We start from the raw sequence: 18,020 nt of genomic DNA, 5'->3' as shown, positions 1-18,020 counted from the left end.
TCATTATACAGGTAAATATTATCGGAATTATGTCATATTTGGTTTCATTTTCATTACAAAAATGCCACGAACATCCTGGTGTGAGTCTCATAAAAAAAAAATTAATGATAAAAATAAAGTTAAATAAAGTTTTAATTTGAAGGCCTGAGCTCACGCAGGTCTTTAATAACTTTACGGGATTTGGTCCAAACAGAAATTGTATTCTAGAATCCAATAGAACCACCGGACCGCCTATCGACGGTTGAATGCTTGTGTTTCGTTTTTGTTGAGTTCTTGCATGAACCGTTAGATTATATTTTGAATTTATGGAAGACGCCTTATTCTCTTTGCAAAACCCGGAAAAACCCCGTTGACCGAGAAAAAACTCAGCACATTTCGAGCATTGTGGACAACTGACGGTGTGTAACCATTGATAAAACAAGCGCTATCTTTTCATTACATACTCATTTAGAGAAAGCGCGGTCGCGCTGTTTGGGATTCTTCGACCGTGGTTTTTTAATACCCCCTGCGACTCAAACGGTTAATGAAGGTCAGTGCCATAAAAACCATTTTACCCTCCACCGACAGCTACAAATGTAACGGCTGGTTTTTCCCAAAAAGCTAATGTATGATTTTTAGGTATGATTGGTTCAGGTAGTTTAATTTTTAGGTAGGTATGATTTTTCCTACTCCAGATTTCTGTCGAACAGAAGTGTACGTAGGTCAGTTCTGTACGAGCACTGCGAGCGAGACGGTTACTGAGTTGACAAGTTCATTTACACATAGTTTTTCTTTTTTATAAATTTTCTTGCTTTGGAAGCAAACTCTGCTATCGTGGTTGTTGTTGTGGCAGTGATTGTTACGTGTTTATACATACATATCTACATAATGTCAGTTGACAAACGCAACGTTTTATCCATGAAACAACGCATGGACGTACTCAAGGATTTGGAGACAGCATCGATCAATCAAGTGGCTGTAGCGCACAACATAAGTAGAAGAACAGTTTTCCGGATAAAAAAGGAGGTCGCTAACATCGCTCAGATTGTAGAGAGTGCGAACAGCAGTCAAAAAGCAATCAAAAAGCAATACAAACCGAAATTGTATCTAGGGTTAGAGAAGCAATTGTATTCGTGGTTCGTTGAAAGAAGAACTTTGGGAGACATGCTATCCGATGCACTACTTTTGGAAAAAGCTCGTGAACTGAGTGCTAGCAACGTAAGCTATGGGTGGCTCCAAAAATTTAAAAGGCGCAAAAATATCCGTTTAGTCCATCTGTATGGAGAAAAAGCAAGCGCCGATGAAACTGCAGCCCAAAACTTTATAAGCATATTAAAAAAACAAATTGAGGAAGAGGATATCGATTTGAAGTGCATTTATAATATGGATGAGACTGGACTACAATGGAAGGCTCTACAGTCGAAAACCCTTGCAGGAAAGGAAGAGCTCAATTTGAGCGGCAGCAAGGAGAAGAAGGAGAGGGTCACCGTTGCTTTATGCGCAAATGCAACTGGAACGCATAAACTTAAGCCCTTCTTCATCCATAAATACAAGAAGCCAAAAGCTTTAAAAAATGGAACAGATCAGCTCCCAGTTATTTACACCACATCACAAAAAAATGCATGGATGGACCAAAAATTATTTATGGAGTGGTTTATCTATTTTACAGAAAGCGTAAAATTATTTCAATTACGCGAAGGAATTTGTAGCAAGGTAATTTTACTCCTTGACAATTGTGGGGCACATAAGCTACCCATCAATTATACGTGTACAACCAATGTCGAAATAAAATATTTGCCTCCAAACACAACGTCCTTGATCCAACCTATGGATCAAGGCGTAATTGCTAAAACAAAAACAAGATTTAGGTATAAGTTAATGCGACGCGCCATAACACATGCAGGTGGAACTACAGAATTTTATAAAAAGTACACGATAAAAGACTGTATAATTCAGCTAGCGAATGCCTGGGCAGATGTAACAAGTGTTGACATCACACATTGCTGGCACAAACTTCTTCCGTACACACGAATTCGTGGAGAAGCCGGAATAGTAGAAGGAGAAGCAGAAGAAGAAAACAAAGACGTACAAAATTCTGTAACATGCCAGGATGAATGCAGGGATGAAGGTGTAGCCGTGACCCAGCGAACGAGCAGATTTCCTCTAAATGCAGAAGACAGACAGAAAATTGAGAGTCATTTAGCGGGACTTGAAGAATACAACGAAGCACGACTATTAGACTTAATGTTGAAAACTGTCAGAGAATTTTTATTAGGTAAAATCATTAATTACAATTAATTAGGTCTTAATTATTTCATGTGATTATAAGGTTTAAACTTACAATTCGTTTCTTCTAGGTCCTACATCGTAATGTTCTACATCAAACAAAACAATAAAAAGGAAATCTAAAATTGATTGGACCCGGTTGGGGCAGGACAAGGATTGACAGGAGTGGATGTGTGTGTGTGAGAGAGTGAGAGTGTATGTATGTGAGTGAGGACACGTTAATGCGGTTATTTTATTATATTTTATATTATATTTTATTTTTATATATGTATATTTTATATTTGATTCTATTTTTATCTTTATTTTATTTGTATGTGTTTAATATTGAGTTTTTCTTTTTTGTTTAGTTTTTTTAGTTTTAGTTTTTAGTTATATAGTTTATACTATTTTTAGTTTTAATTTTAATAATGATTTGTAACCCTGAGGGGAGTGAATAAAGATTCAATGCAATTCAAAATTGATTGGACCACATCGCGTAAAGTTATTAAAGACCCGCGTGAGCTCAGGCCTTTAAATTAAAACTTAAATATTTTTATTATGTAATGAACGTAATGTGTAATGTGTAATGAACGACGGAAGTCTCCCCATAACAATTACATTAACGAAAAATTAGTGCAAATGTGATCCAAATTATATCGCGTTTGGTATCATTTTAATCAGAATAATGCCACAAATATATTGGTGAAAGTCTCATAAAAAAATAATTAATAATAAAGGAGTTAAATTTTTCATTTAAAGGCCTGCGCTCACGCGAGCTTTGATCTCTGCCGGCGGCCGCGACTCTCTGCGTCTCTTTCTTTCCCATACGCTGTCCTCCTCTGCGTTCGAAACTTTCATCGCTTGTTACACAAGTAAATAACATCGGAATTATATCATATTTGGTATCATTTTAATCAGAAAAATGCCACGAATATGTTGGTAAAAGTTTCATAAAAAAATAATGAAAAATAAAGAAGTTTTGTAATTGGATTAGTAGTGGTCTTCGGGTCTCACACCGATATACCCGACAATGTGGTGACCGCGACACGACGGTTCTTGAGTGGTATGAGGTGTTCGAGTGTCATAAGTAGGGAACGTCGGCAGTGACTTCAGTAGAATTTTTACTGTATATGTGTGGAGTTCAGTGATAAGATATTGGACGGTTTTTTTCGCATTCAATGTAATAGATTAATAAGTATACTTTATTTACAATAACATTCAGTTGCACCACCTATGTCAATTTCAATGAAAAGTATGAAAAACATAGCTTACATAAATATTATATTGTTTATTATTACATATTTCACTTATTAATACAATATTCGCATTTTACAGTGATTTCATTAATCTTATAATACAATTTGACTATAAGAAATTTTTCATGCGAATACAAATTCATTATATAATGTGTCTCCTTAGAAATAAATGTTAGATCAATATCAATTCTGTATAAACAGTAAAAAAGATGAAACGATCTAGTTGGAAAGGCACAGTGTGGCATATATGTATTTATAGAATATTTTATCAAGGAAAATTAGCATCTAATTATAGTAAATACTGGAAATATTACAATATAACAAGATACAAGTATAAACGATCAAAATTTTCATAATCTTGTTACATACAAAGAGTTTAAAAATAATAGTCTTTTTGTTCGACTGTCTGTGTAATATTAGAAATAGATTAACTACCATCAAAAGTCAAATATATTTTTCAAGTTATGCACTTATATAAATTAGATATACAATTTAAACTAGTCCTCAAAATTTCATACAAAATCATTAGCATTATTTGCCTAGTTCTCTGCAATAATACAATTTAAAAATAGTTTTAGCGACTTTCGATTACTAGAAGTGTTTATTACTGAGAAATTCATGTTATGAATTTTTAAAAATATAGTTGTAAATAACGATTCGATTTGTAGGTATTTTTACTTTAACGGTAATCTGGTTAACTTCATCGGGCAAGCGTAGAATAAAATTTGGGCTGAAACAGTCAAAATATTGTAATTGTTATCCATGACGATGCTGGTATAAAACAAGATAAGTAGATACACCGCAAATGCTCTACGTAATCTATGTAAGTTATCACCTCGTCATGATTTTCTTCTTTATTTCCATCATCATCGTCACCAGAGCTATCTCCTCCTGAACTATCAGCAGAATTACGTTGCTGATATTTGTTATTCAAGCTATCGGTAGTTGGTGAAGTTGCTTTTACTTTACTAGCTGCATCAAAGCATTGTAAGCACACTCTAACTGCTTTTCCATTTCCTTGCCCTGGCAGCAATAATTTTTTATTGCTGCAAGGTCCACATACTACAGCTCCGCACTGTCTACAATGGTGCTACAAAATGTTAAAAATGCTTTAAAATATAGAAAAAGTATAAGCCCTGATAAGTTTACTTAAAAATGCACTAATATACATATACATGTATGTATGTATATATATATTTATATAAATATATATGTATGTATGTGTATATATATATACCCGTCTATTCAAGACTGTAAACTGTGTTTTATTACAATGCATACAGATTGTGGCTTCATTATCCGGTACCCAAACAGCTGCATGAATTTCAACTGGTTTCTTACCACCTATTATACGTCAAGCATTTAGAAGTTTCAAATGTTTTGGACATATTTATCAGACAAGGTAATAACAATGGTACTTACTCTTTCTTAATAAATCTTCGATGCATTTTGTAATATGAGCCATCCATTCTTGTTTTTCTGTTGCAGTGGCAGCATAAACAGCGAATGATTTTGTTAATGTCTTTATAAGCCAACCATTACGATATTCTATAAATAACGATGAATTACTATATTATCTTTGTATAGTTGAAAACATTTGCAACATTGAATGTGTGTGATATATAATAAATACTATAATAATTAGTAACCCAAAAATTAGTGCTGAAACCGTTACAAATAAAGAAGCTATAGTCAAGATAAAAATACTCTTGCATCAATCATTTTTACATTACTTTCTTTTACCAGAAAATTGTTTTTTCTTTCAAGCTTTCATACAATACTATTCATAACAAATCAATAATGAAAATGTAACTTACGACCATCGTCGGCTAAACACTCCAGTTTTACTTCTTCAAGTGGTATAATATGTTGTTTGTTATACTGTTGATACAAAGAATATTAATTTGTTTTATAATATAATTTATAATATAATATATTATAATTTCTATGAACTTGTACATGTATTTATGGATTTATAATAAAAACTTCATTAAAGCACCTTCTTTTTGTTGATTACAATGTTTCCATATACCAATATATCATTAAACAGAAAGAACTGTCTCGGTTTTGGTTTCTTTCTACACATTTTGGTCAAGACTCCTTCGCCAACTAAAACTCTTCCAGGTACTGCGAGCGGCTAAAACAAAAAATATACCTACATTAATTTCAAAGAAATTTAATTGTTATTTTCCAATAATATAGAGAATAGATAATCAATGATTATATTGAATGTTTCAACTTTACCTGGCCAGAACTGCCAAAGCAGTTTTCAACCATTGCGATACGCCTGGCATTGGCTTCGCTATTTACTGTAACAAGTCATAGTAGAGATAAATAATTATTCGTTTATACTCGTGTAATTCCATCCACCGATATACAAAATGCAAGTAAACGCTTAACATTGTCTTTTGTCGGTTAATGCGTAACGTATGTAACTGTTGTAAATGAGACCTGTCAAACTATATTGTCACAAGTTATGGAGCACAAATTGGTAGATCTTCCAATTCATGAACTGGAATCAATATCGTGAGATTTGTATCAATACATGTTAAGAACAAGTTGAATGCCATTAACAGTCCTATATACTGCAACAAATCGTAAGTACGTTAAATGACTGTTGATATATTTTCAATGAAATACATGTTAATAAATAGAACTCGATCAATATTCAATTATTCCTTTTCGAGAAGATCATAGGTATATATTATTAACTGTCAAAACCACAAGCTACTAAACTTCACCGTTATTCGATCAAAATGTCACAAATCGTAGGATACGCAACACGTAAATTACCCAACCACGGAAAACAAGTATCACAAATCTTGAAGTATTTCGTCGAAAACTGATGAAAATTTTCGTGCAATTCGTAACATTAATTAATTGATAATAAATGGGATATAAACTAACCCAATCGGTCAACCATGATCCTATGAATCAGGGCTGACAACAACAGGAAGTATGAATCACAATCCATGTTTCGCGTTTCGCTACGATTTGTCGCGTTCATAATGCGTATCAATGCATAAAATTTCAATGTGTGGGTTTACAAAAGGATAATTTTTATACGTAATTATGAAAGTATAATGGAAGAAATAATATCATTAGATATTTAAAGCAGATATTTCCGAAAAGTTATCATTTCTACAACTTAAATCTACCTACATATTCGATTATTAATAATAATAGTATATATATATGTAAGCAGGTAAACGTGTACATATGTATAAAATTTGATGTGTTTCATTCGAATGGTTTTCAATCAAATTGAACCGATTATTAGTAAACCATAAGAAAACTTTCTTATTCTAAACATTTTAAACTTCCTACAAATAGAATAAATTTATATACATGCATTATACGTATTTGGAGAAAAAACTCATCAACAACCTAATAATACACAAGTTCTACTATTATTTAACCATACTAGTCAACTTCCCCTGTATATGAAAGTCATTTGTTAAAAATATTTTATTGTGTGACATGAAATTTTGAATACCGGATGTCCTACTTCGAGATATCGATAGTTGCCGTCTATTCGGCAATGAAAATCATATGATCACCGAGGGCGTAGCGACACAACAGTTGTTATAAGTTGTTAGGTTATTCCGTACGAAACGGAAGAAAGTCAGTTTTTGGTAAAAAATGAAGATATGTGGACCCAAATATGCCCTGTGTGGCTTGATATTATCTACTTGGGGTATATTTCAACTAGTAAGTAATACTTTCAATTCAATTTCAGTATACTATTAATACACAGACAAAATTTATTAAAGAATTGTGAATTGAATGAAAGCCTTATCAGACTGATGACTTTAAAGTCCATTTTACATCACCATAAATATTTCTAGGACATTTTTCATAACTTTAACTTTTTCCAAATATTTATCTACATTGTAGGCATATCGTATATTAATAATTCTATTAATTTTGTTTGATTTTTAGCTCCTGATGGGAATATTCTTCTACGTTAAAAGTGTGGCTTTAGTAGAAGATCTTCCGTTGGAGGGTGAATTTAAAAGTGCTGCAGATTTTTATGCCGAAGCAGACAGAGGCTATACGCAGAATGCATATAATTGTTGGATTGCGGCATGCATTTATGTTCTCACATTCCTGTTCTCAGGACATCAATTTTATCTAAATTCAAGATTGTCTCTTAGCGTCTGAAATAGTATTGTTAGTATGTTGAACAACAAAATAAAAATTATAAATATAAATTCATAAATTAATGTTGTATTATCAACATTATGTTGACAAGTATTATACATTATATTCATTGGTATAGTATTAATATTAAAAACAAATAACAATATCAGTTACATAGAAATTTTGTTCAATGCATTAAAACTATTTGATTTTATAATATACATGTATCTAAATTTTTAAATATATATTAAATGTATTACATAAATATAATATATAAATTAAATATATTACATAAATGAGAATAAACATTGTCTCATATAATAATAATGTACATATAAAAATGTAGATATAATAATATTGATGAAAGCTGTTATTTCTTTTTAGTTTCATTTTTATCTGCTATTTGAACTTTAACCGTTTCGTGTTAGAATGCTAAGTATCTATAATCTAGAAAACAGCAATTACAATTATTACGACTAACCTATATATGTATGAAAAATAAAGGCCAAGTTTGAAAACAGATCGCAATAGACACTCGTTACATAAATTAGCACAATCGATAACAGTATTTACGTATATGAATATTTAAACATTGCGTTCAGGTTTCAAGTAAATTATCGCGCAATTATCAATATGAATCATGCTTAACGCTTCCACCTACTACATATGTACTACTATACTGCCTACTGCTATTGGGTACTGTCTATTTGTGCCTATGTATATACTTGTGCCTACCATCATTCTCTTTCCTGTCGTTGTGCATATTATAAAATAGTTTTATGCTTTAAGAATTCTACTAGAGGAAGAGCAGATTTAATAATGTTTACGACGTTATTAAATAAACCTAGAGATACTAAATTGACAGCAATAACATACAGAATTGTGATAACTTCAGTGAGAATTAAATAGGTTATACACATAGTATACATATCCGTCAACTGATCGGTCTCATTATCAAATATGGAATTTAAGTTAATAATTTGAATTGCTTTCTATCGTATATGATAATATGAAATATTATTAAATATTATTGAGATTAAAAAAGAAGAAGTCAAACAGGTTTGTGTGTTCTACGAAACGGAAAATGATTGGTATATGAAAATTGATTCTAAATAAAATATTGTAGGTATAACTATATACCTATAAGTATATATAAATATATAAATATACTAAAAATTTTCAATAATCTGAAATTTTGAAAATATTCGAAAGAGGTAAGCCACTGATAACATCTCCACGTTGACTGTACAAGAAGAATACTTTACGACTTACAATATCTTATTGGATTTTATAGCAATGGAAGCAGAACGTAGAAGTACAGCAAGCGATTATATCGAAATAATTCAACGTTTACCGCTTTCAGTAAAAGTAGCATATGGCATAGGACACATATTAAACGATATTTGTGCTTCTATGTGGTTTACATATCTGTTAGTGTACTTTCATTTGGTATTGGGATTCGATGCTACTTCGGCTGGAATAATTTTACTTATTGGTCAAATAGCAGATGCTATAGCCACTCCATTTGTTGGATTTCATTCTGATAGTCACGATGAATTCTGGTTATGTAAATATGGAAGGAGGAAGACATGGCATTTGATAGGTATAAATATTTTCTATATTTTTTTAGTAAATTGAGAAATATTTTTAAAACTATACATTTCAGGTACCGTTTGCATTTTATTTGCTTTTCCTTTTATATTTTCACCTTGTATCGGATGTGAGACAAGTGATAAATGGGCACAATTAATTTATTATGCTGCGTTTGTTGTAATCTTTCAATTCGGTTGGGCTGCTGTGCAAATATCACATTTGTCATTAGTTCCAGAACTTACACCTTCTGAATACGAAAGAACAGAACTCATAGCTATTAGGTATTCTTCAAAACTATTCTTGCGTTCGAAACGCGTGTGCGACGAAAATGTTCTATTATATTTATTACGATTTTTTGTAGGTACAGTTTCACTGTTTTGTCAAATATTTTTGTTTATTGTATTGCATGGGCAGTATTACATATAACAAACAGTAATGGTGCAGATTCTCAAATTGGCCCTGGCGATGCAAAGAAATTTCAAGAAATTTTATTTATTGGTATTGGATTAGGATCTCTATCGTCGATTTTATTCCACATTTTTGTTAAGGAAGGTGTTGTTGGTGACTTTAATGGTTCGGTTGATTTTGTATTCATTGTTCCCTGTATTTGCTACATAATAATTACAATTCTCCAATGGTAAAGTTTAATTGGTTTTTTAGGAGCATCGCGCAGAGATACAAGATCTATAATAGTACTATTGAAAGACTCACGTTTGTATCGAGTGGCCTGTGTATACATATCTACCCGTCTATTTGTAAATTTATTACAAATTTATATTCCTTTGTATTTACACGAAACGTTACTTATGCCTGCTACGTCTTTGGCTATAATTCCTTTGATAATGTTTTTGAGTAGTCTTGTAATGTCTTTGATTATTGAAAAGTTGAATACGAGGCTAGGCAGAAAAATTTCATTTTGTTTGGGTGTTTTGCTGGGTGTATGCGCCTGCATTTGGATCCGATGTGGCACAGGCGTGATGTACACAAAGTACCAAATTTATCCAGTATCTCTAATTTTAGGTAGTACCATTTAATATTTATTAAAACCATTATAAACTCTGAAGGATATGTAGAATATTTATAAATTGACTAAATATCGCTTTTGCAGGATTTGCTGGTTCTATTATGTTGGTGACTAGCCTTGGTCTTATCGCAGACTTTATCGGGCAGAACACAAATAATGGTGCACTCGTATATGGTATAATGAGTTTCACAGATAAACTCTCCAATGGTTTAGCAGTAATAATTATTCAATACTTGTTAGTACTTTTATGCAATTTCTTGATAGTATTTACAGTATTTCAGTTACGTAACAATTTTAATATTGCATATCTTTTATTCTTTTTTTCTTATTCTAGAGCAAATCAGATCAGCTCGAAAAATTACTACAGAGACATATTGGTTTATGTGTGCAGTGCTTCTGCAGTCGTTGGTTCCATAGTAATTTTGTGTACAAAACCGTTTTCTCACAGTACAGGTAAATAGAAACTGAAGGTTTCAGTCGTAAAAAGAAAGTATATTTCAATAGATTAATTTGAATATTTTTCAGTGTATCATACATTAGCGTCGGAACAACCTACAGAAACCGATAATACGTCAACGGAACCTAGAAATTCATTACATGAAGAGCCTATCGCATAGTCTGGAAAATAATATCATTGAACTAATTCTAACAATATTTTTGTAACAATCAATTACTGTTACAGCATATCACAATGCATTATTAAAAAGATATATTTTTATATACTTGTTGGAATATATTACATTTCAACTGTGAATAAATAGCCTGTATACCATTGAACCAATTTGATAGAAGGACAGATACTTTGCAAGAAATTCGTTGGTAACGGGTAATGCAATACATAATAAATAGTAAACAACTAACTAAATTGTAATGAATATCTAGAACATCTTAATTAGAATTCTGAAATTCCCCGAAAGAAGCGTACAACGAAAGTTTCTGTGTAAGTCTGATATGTAGATATTCTAATAAGTCATGGAATGTCAGCACGTGATGGTACGGTGCCTGATCCCGCAAAGCATGAACGATCGTTCAGCACGCGATCAACTACTAACAGGGTCGGTCTATGTTTGGTCGAGTCGAACTTCGATTTTCTTAAGCGTTACTCCGACCGATTCACTTGTGTGTTGGGCACATGAATACTTACAATAGTTCTTCTATACAACGAAACGACGACCCGACGATATCGGCTAAACAAACTCGGTATGTTTGAGACGAGCAACTGTGGACGCCGACATCAGCTTAATAGTACATCGGCAACTACTACGGGAAGTTCAACTACGTATTTAGCACGTATCAATCTTCCTCTACAAAATTACTTGAAGACAAAAGTATTTTTTTCGAGTTACACGGATCCTGCGAATTCTGTTCCAATGAAACGATTAAGTTTGAAATCTAAGTGAGTAGTAATCGTATTATATTTTCCATTTTCTTTTTCCTCTTATAGGTATTCGATTTTACATGTGTACATTTTCATTTTCATTTTCATTTTATAGGAAGACCAATGGGATTCAAAAATTAGATTCAAGTAAAAAGAAATCTATAGATTATTCAGAAATGGCTTATAAAGAAGCTGTTTCAAAACTGAAGTATTTGCTTGCCGAATCTTACGCTTCAAAACCAGTATTGGGGTAAAATGTATTCTACAAGATGTTTGGCTACGTGTGACAGATATTTTAAAGGGTGATTCTACAAGCCAATCTAATTATAAAACGAAAGTCAAGAATTTTGAAGAAAGCCGACGATTTTGATGTAACTGAAGAGACTTATTGTTAGAGTTGACTCGTGCACCGCTATATATATCGACTTTAACCATTAACCCTTTCAATACATAACGAGCGTTGATTACCAACGTTGACACCGACATCCGCATAACAAATAAATATTAGAAACGGAATTCCGGGTACAGAGAAAGCTTACTCACGGATGCGTACCAAGTAAGGAAAGGGTTGATAACTTGGAAATAAAGTCGTTTCAAGAGAATCTTAGTCTTAGATTGGCTTGTAGAGGTACAACTTAAGATATTTCATATTTTATATACGTAGTCGAACACCCTATATGCATAATATACACATACATACAATGCCTGTATATGTAGATGTAGCGTACAATGTATCTGAATAGTATTAATTAAAGGTAAAATAATTTCTGCACAGAAAATCACAGAACATTAAAGATTATCAATATAGTAACATTAAAGCTAACGAATCCGAAGAAGATACTGACGATAAGAGTGTGATAATTAACAATTGTAAATCAAAAGATTTACCCGAGGACGCGAATAGAGTTGTAAATACACATTTCTCTTCGTGTAAAAGTGTACGTCCAACGAAAACGTATAACAATTTAGCATCTTCGAGTGCAGACTCACAGTCTGTCCCCCCAGAATTAAATTCTTATATTGAGCAACAAGAGGAATACATCCAGCAATTACAACAAGAATCTCAATTTTGCAGAAATCAACTAAACAAGTTATTGCACAAAGTTCGAGAGGTGTTTTATCTATACTATTTGGTTGCTAGTCATTTTTGTCGCTAGACATTCTCAGAGAATTTAGTTGAATAATTTTAGGTTGTGGCTGAAAATGAAGCTCTGCATTATAAAAACAAAACAGGATTTTTTAAATGTGTACTCGACGAATATGAGCACATTGATGAAATTGAGAACGAAAGCATTAAAGAAAAGTCAGTTCAAATGGAAACTTGCGAAATAAAAAAACCTAGAACGTTGGAGGGTCCTAATATCGTGTTCGAATCGAGAATTGCCGAATTAGAAGCGCAGCTAACTCAAGCAAAATTAGAATTGCGTAAGGCGCAAGAAGAAAATCAGTACAATTTAAAACGAATGTCCGAGAGTTGTTTGAGCAACGACACGCCCGAGATGAAAGTGCAGTTGGAAAAAGCTCTGCATGCTAAATACGAAGCTGAAATAAAGGTACAAGATTTACAAAAAACTTTAGCGTCCATACGAGAACAAGAAACTGAAGCATTACAAAAAATAAAACATACAGTAGAGGCCATGCAGCAAATTCAGTTTGAAAAAGATCAATGTGATATAGAAATTAAACGATTGAAAGACGAACTGGATAGACAACACGGGAAATTTCGAGAAGCCACCCAGGAAGCAAGTAAACGTATTGCCGAAGAAAGACAACAAGTAGAGCGTAGGTATAGTCAGCAAGTTGAGCAATTATCCGTTGATTTAGCTTCCCATTGGGATGCAGCTAGTAAATCTCAATTAGAATCTGAAAAACAACGTAGAGAATTGACAGAACTTCGAAGAGAATTATCTCAAAAACAAACATTTATTGATAGTGTAAAGAAAGAACTTCAAAATAAGATATGTAAGTTACATATATCTTCATATAATTTAATTTCAACTTTTTTCAGTAGATTACTAAATAATATTTGACCATTTGTACTTTATGCAGCAAATTTACAAAGTGACTTGAACCAAGCACTAACCGAGAAAGATGTGGCTGAACAAGAGGTTTTAGCGTCAAAATTAGCTACTGAACGAAATGAAAGACAAAGTCGCCAAGAACAAAATAGACTACAGATTGAAATAAATTCCTATAAACAACGGCTAGAGAGAACAGAAGCAGACCTAGTTCACCTAAGAAGAGAAAATTTAAGACTTTCAGAACATATAGCTTCTTTGGAGAAAGAGGTAAAATATTAAACACTGGAATATCAATTTGAATTTTTCTATACAAACTATATAAACGCGCACGCGGTATTTCTTTCAGATCAACGCAAATAAACCTATAATGGGTCCGGAAGACTTTGGCGTACAAGCTGCAACAAAATCGGAAAATAAACATGAAAATGAAAATGAAAAGCAATTGACTTCTATGATAATAGATATGGAAACTAAACATGGTAAGACTTCAGTTTCTACATATGTGCCTATGTTAGGTATATTGTCTTTGAGAAATTCTATCTTACTATTATTTGCAAACTCATGTTGTGTGTGGGATATCGGCATGCTGACATTATGCCTAGCATGGGCAGAAATCGAATTAGTCAATTTATTAAAAATTGACTAATGGGATTGAATTTCTTAGCTGCTACAGTGGCTGGTCTAGAAGATGCATTGAATAATCAGGCTACGATCGTCTCTCGTCTGACGGCTGAATGCCAATCTCTCACACAGCGTTTGGAAGCTAACAACCTGAAGCACAAGTATATACTTAGTTCAGTGTAGAAAATACATAGTATCCCATTGGTTTTTCTATTGGTGCATAACGATACTTTGTGTTACATTCGTATACGCGTTAGTGCTATACATAGATTTTTCGAAAGAATTGAATTTTTAGTTGTTGGTTTATAAGCAATGGATATTTACTTGTATCACTTCGTTGAATACAATTAGGGCTATTCTGTGTTGACAGAGGGAGTCACTGACAGAGATGTAACAACAGTTGGGAAAGCTACATCAGCTTCAAACAAGAGACGTACTGTTAAGATTGATCTAAAAGTAAAAGTAGCTCCAAAACAAAAATAAGAATTTTTTAAAGGTACCTCTTTCAACACAGTAATAGCATACATATATGTGTGTATGTACGGAGCCTTTTACTTCACTTTATTGTCCAAACTATTGATAATATTGTAATTTCATGATACTGTAATAATGGCAGAAAAACTTTAAGTGATAAAGTTAAGTGAAATATTCACTGTTAACTACAATTGTAGAAGATGTATTAAATTAACTTTAAAGTTGAACATCTGTTATTTCTCAGGGAAGAAATGGCCAACTTACAAAACAACATAGAGTATTTGTCAGACAAGATACAAAATACTTTCAGTAATCAACAAGGTAGTACTTTCTATGCCATGCAAATGTATATTATGTTATTCATTAAATACCATCATTTTGATAATGGGATCATATTTTTAGATATGGTATCGATGGAAAGTAGAGATATATTATCTAATACATTAATGCAAGCACAAAGTACGAGCAGTACGATAATACCTAATGTAGTTTATCAGGAACATAATATGAAAACCAATAACATAAACAACCAATCATTGGGGACCGATTTGTCCAATGAAAAAGAGTACTCTGAGGATTATAATGCAAAGAATGATTTGAGAACAAAAGTACAGACATACAAACAAAATCAAAATGAAGACGACAGTGAAGAACAGGCAATCGATAGCCAAACTTTAGAATCGTATGTACCCGAACAAGAGTATAATTCATATGATCAATATGATGTTACAGAAAGTGAACAACAAGAACATACCGATACAATACAGAATTCTGATGTGGTAACATTATCTCAGTACTCCACATTGGACACACAATAAAATAACATTATCTATTCCAAACACAAAAATTACACAAGTTGTATCTGATTATTTCATTATAGATCCATATATACGTTATAATAAAATAGCATATACATATAAAATATGAACAAACGTTGGTATCCATAATGCATTAATTTTTCATTTCACATCATTAATCTCCTGTTTTTTCTTTTTCTCAGACTTCTATCTGAGATAGATAGATACGGAGTCTATAGTCTACTACAATTCTAGAGATACTGATACTAATGTATATACTTCGATATATATCTTTGTCGCGTGATTATTTTAACGAAATAAGACAATAATAATAAAAGTAACGTAATGTTAGGTATATCTATATATACATATGAATAATTTGCTATTGCTACCAAAAAATGCCGATACAAAATGATGCAATGTGCGAGACACAAGCGGATATTAAAGCAAAGTAGTCGACTTATTTAACTGTAATTACTTTGGCTTTGAAATTGCTTTATTTATTAATAAACATAGTATAAGAAATTCAAATCGAGTTTGATTGATTGTCAGGCATACTTATCTATTTTTGTCAATATACATATTGGACAGAGTGACAATATCGACGAATCCGATCAACGAACACACTGACTCCGACTGAATCCGTATTTCATCATTTTCGTATAGCTTCTAGGTTAATGTCTGTGATGTAACTAAAGTTGCCAGCGTAGGGTCTTTACGCTCCCTCTCCATCATCAAATTCCTCTTTCGTTACGTATATAGCGTCGTACTAGTGTCGTTAGTGGTGGTTAGAGGCGAATCGAGTCCAATCGAGTCACATTTAGTAGTACCTAGAAGGGGAAACATTTTGAGGGGAATTAAGGGGAATACAAGCCTGTCTGGCACGTCTGGATGTAAGTAAAACATAATTCATGGAAGTAGGTTCCTATTTACTTATTTTTATAAAGTAGTAAATTGTAATCTTCATTTTGTAGAACTATAAAATAAGTATAATGTTATTTAGAGGAATTCCCAAGCACGAAATTTTTGTTGTTACCATACTTGGTTTCGTATCCGGCTTTTATATATGGAATGAGCCATTAAAGCAATACGCAAAAGAGAATTTCCCGGATAAAAACCTCACAGAAGTAAAAGTACGTATGTTAATATTTTCAAAAAATTGTATCAAAAATTCATAGACAATTAGAGAATGCTGTTAAATTTTAATTTTTTATTTTGAAGGAGTCACCAAATGGCGAAGCGTAGACAACTGGTACCAGCTCGTCTAAAATTGGTTGCAGGTGTAGCAGTATTTCTGGCATCTATATTCGGTTACAGGTAAATTTAATTTCTTGTATTATGGAAATTATAAACCTTGTATAAATACTTATCATCACAACTATTAAATTTATCTTATTACCAGAATGTACTTACACGATTACATAAAGTACTATCGACACAATGATGCTGAGATGTACGCAAATTATCTTTATGAAAGCTACAAAGAAAAGGAAAAAGAAAGTACAAAGGTGGATCCGATTTGATTTTTTCTAATGTATATGGCATAGAATTATATACATTCGTTTAATAAATAATATAACGAATAATTACACGGGACTATAATTTATTACATAATATAACAATGCGAATGTATTTTACAGACTAGTCCTTAAATTTTCCTCCGTAGTATGGTATGTGTTCAGCTATTACTCTCCAATCTGTGAAATAAACCAATCCTAAACCAGCTACTCCTCCGTAAAGCATCGCAGATGGTACCCTAATTAAGAAAAAGTAAAATATATCTGATGAAAAGCTTCGTTATATGTTACGCAATGTTACAAGAACATTAAATTTACAAAAATATCCGAAAATATCTATGAAATACCTTAAATATACTATAAAGTAATTAATATACGTTACGATAATGAATAAATGTTTACCATCTTGTGGCAATTTCAATGTGTTTCTTTCCTAAACGCATTTTCCGTGACTCTGTAACAATACTAGCGTTGGTATAATGAATATTTAACAAAGAACTTTAATATATAAACAAATATTAAATACTTTTACAATACTATGTATTATGCAAGTACACTTGTTCTTCCGAACAGGAATTCAATTCAACGTATGTATAAACTATAACTAAAAGCTACAAGAAGGGACAACTGCGTTTCGCTTATTGCACACGGTGCTTACTTACATGCCAGTACCGCAGTCGAGGTATAGGAGTAGACCAATCACCATATGGGATTTCGTGTCTCACGATTTGAAATACCGATATCAGAGAAGAAATGAGAGTGCTCACGCCCAGGATTTCACTGTCCTCGGTACAGTGCTGCCTCCTAGTCTAATTTTTAGCCTGGATCAGAACCTGCATCATTAGCAGCGGATTCCTAATAATGCACACTGTAGGGTGTATGGCGCCACCGTCGCCATTCCCCAGGCCGTTCCGATTGCCTGAGTTGGCAGTCTTGCTCTCGCCATGCGATC

General features: G+C 32.6%; 5 protein-coding genes and 1 long non-coding RNA gene across 18 annotated transcripts; 4 read left to right on the top strand and 2 right to left on the bottom strand.

Moving 5' to 3' along the window:
* Positions 1-2,331: 2,331 nt before the first annotated feature.
* LOC143362178 (uncharacterized) lies at positions 2,332-3,370 on the top strand. Its single transcript, XR_013083606.1, has 3 exons — positions 2,332-2,804; positions 2,879-3,116; positions 3,239-3,370. It is a non-coding gene; the product is annotated as an uncharacterized LOC143362178 (long non-coding RNA).
* Positions 3,371-3,508: 138 nt separating this feature from the next.
* Rush (pleckstrin homology and FYVE domain containing family member rush hour) lies at positions 3,509-8,297 on the bottom strand. Of its 4 annotated transcripts, none has more exons than XM_076802178.1 (8): positions 8,125-8,297; positions 5,745-5,809; positions 5,500-5,637; positions 5,318-5,381; positions 4,923-5,048; positions 4,738-4,844; positions 4,336-4,590; positions 3,509-4,230 (listed from the first exon to the last, which is right to left on the bottom strand). In XM_076802178.1, exons 2-8 carry the CDS (start codon positions 5,775-5,777, stop codon positions 4,201-4,203), a joined length of 753 nt encoding a protein of 250 aa, XP_076658293.1. In that variant the 5' UTR covers positions 5,778-5,809; positions 8,125-8,297; the 3' UTR covers positions 3,509-4,200. The 4 variants fall into 4 exon arrangements, with proteins under 4 accessions (XP_076658293.1, XP_076658292.1, XP_076658291.1 ...); XM_076802177.1 differs by lacking the exon at positions 8,125-8,297 and adding an exon at positions 6,408-6,505 and having other exon boundaries at positions 4,923-4,979; XM_076802176.1 differs by lacking the exon at positions 8,125-8,297 and adding an exon at positions 6,408-6,501.
* Rnasek (Ribonuclease kappa) lies at positions 7,053-7,714 on the top strand. The gene is made up of 2 exons (XM_076802180.1): positions 7,053-7,211; positions 7,443-7,714. The coding sequence occupies exons 1-2, from the start codon at positions 7,143-7,145 to the stop codon at positions 7,662-7,664; spliced, it is 291 nt and encodes a 96-aa protein (XP_076658295.1). The 5' UTR covers positions 7,053-7,142; the 3' UTR covers positions 7,665-7,714.
* Positions 8,298-8,358: 61 nt separating the features above from the next.
* Positions 8,359-11,037, top strand: LOC143362207 (major facilitator superfamily domain-containing protein 12). 4 transcript variants are annotated; one of them, XM_076802171.1, is made up of 8 exons: positions 8,359-8,702; positions 8,938-9,246; positions 9,310-9,517; positions 9,598-9,809; positions 9,897-10,256; positions 10,345-10,495; positions 10,595-10,713; positions 10,786-11,037. In XM_076802171.1, exons 2-8 carry the CDS (start codon positions 8,940-8,942, stop codon positions 10,875-10,877), a joined length of 1,449 nt encoding a protein of 482 aa, XP_076658286.1. In that variant the 5' UTR covers positions 8,359-8,702; positions 8,938-8,939; the 3' UTR covers positions 10,878-11,037. The 4 variants fall into 4 exon arrangements, with proteins under 4 accessions (XP_076658286.1, XP_076658283.1, XP_076658284.1 ...); XM_076802168.1 differs by having other exon boundaries at positions 8,359-8,769; XM_076802169.1 differs by having other exon boundaries at positions 8,359-8,769; positions 8,858-9,246.
* A 72-nt stretch (positions 11,038-11,109) lies between these two features.
* Positions 11,110-17,137, top strand: LOC143362206 (serologically defined colon cancer antigen 8 homolog). 3 transcript variants are annotated; one of them, XM_076802166.1, is made up of 13 exons: positions 11,110-11,656; positions 11,754-11,888; positions 12,414-12,750; positions 12,829-13,600; positions 13,688-13,926; positions 14,006-14,138; positions 14,324-14,441; positions 14,999-15,075; positions 15,157-16,021; positions 16,218-16,444; positions 16,555-16,684; positions 16,773-16,868; positions 16,954-17,137. In XM_076802166.1, the coding sequence occupies exons 1-9, from the start codon at positions 11,463-11,465 to the stop codon at positions 15,570-15,572; spliced, it is 2,421 nt and encodes an 806-aa protein (XP_076658281.1). In that variant the 5' UTR covers positions 11,110-11,462; the 3' UTR covers positions 15,573-16,021; positions 16,218-16,444; positions 16,555-16,684; positions 16,773-16,868; positions 16,954-17,137. The 3 variants fall into 3 exon arrangements, with proteins under 3 accessions (XP_076658281.1, XP_076658280.1, XP_076658282.1); XM_076802165.1 differs by having other exon boundaries at positions 16,526-16,684; XM_076802167.1 differs by lacking the exons at positions 14,999-15,075; positions 15,157-16,021; positions 16,218-16,444; ... (1 more) ...; positions 16,773-16,868; positions 16,954-17,137 and adding an exon at positions 14,651-14,981.
* Uqcr-6.4 (Ubiquinol-cytochrome c reductase 6.4 kDa subunit) lies at positions 17,065-17,718 on the bottom strand. Of its 5 annotated transcripts, none has more exons than XM_076802182.1 (3): positions 17,595-17,718; positions 17,471-17,522; positions 17,065-17,307 (listed from the first exon to the last, which is right to left on the bottom strand). In XM_076802182.1, the coding sequence occupies exons 2-3, from the start codon at positions 17,509-17,511 to the stop codon at positions 17,193-17,195; spliced, it is 156 nt and encodes a 51-aa protein (XP_076658297.1). In that variant the 5' UTR covers positions 17,512-17,522; positions 17,595-17,718; the 3' UTR covers positions 17,065-17,192. The 5 variants fall into 5 exon arrangements, with proteins under 5 accessions (XP_076658297.1, XP_076658299.1, XP_076658301.1 ...); XM_076802184.1 differs by having other exon boundaries at positions 17,554-17,662; XM_076802186.1 differs by having other exon boundaries at positions 17,601-17,647.
* Positions 17,719-18,020: the final 302 nt, after the last annotated feature.

Source organism: Halictus rubicundus, chromosome 16 (assembly GCF_050948215.1).
Source record: "Halictus rubicundus isolate RS-2024b chromosome 16, iyHalRubi1_principal, whole genome shotgun sequence".
NCBI lineage: Eukaryota > Metazoa > Arthropoda > Insecta > Hymenoptera > Halictidae > Halictus > Halictus rubicundus.
The sequence above is the reverse complement of the archived record's forward strand: the minus strand, read 5'-3'. Positions and strand labels throughout refer to the sequence as shown.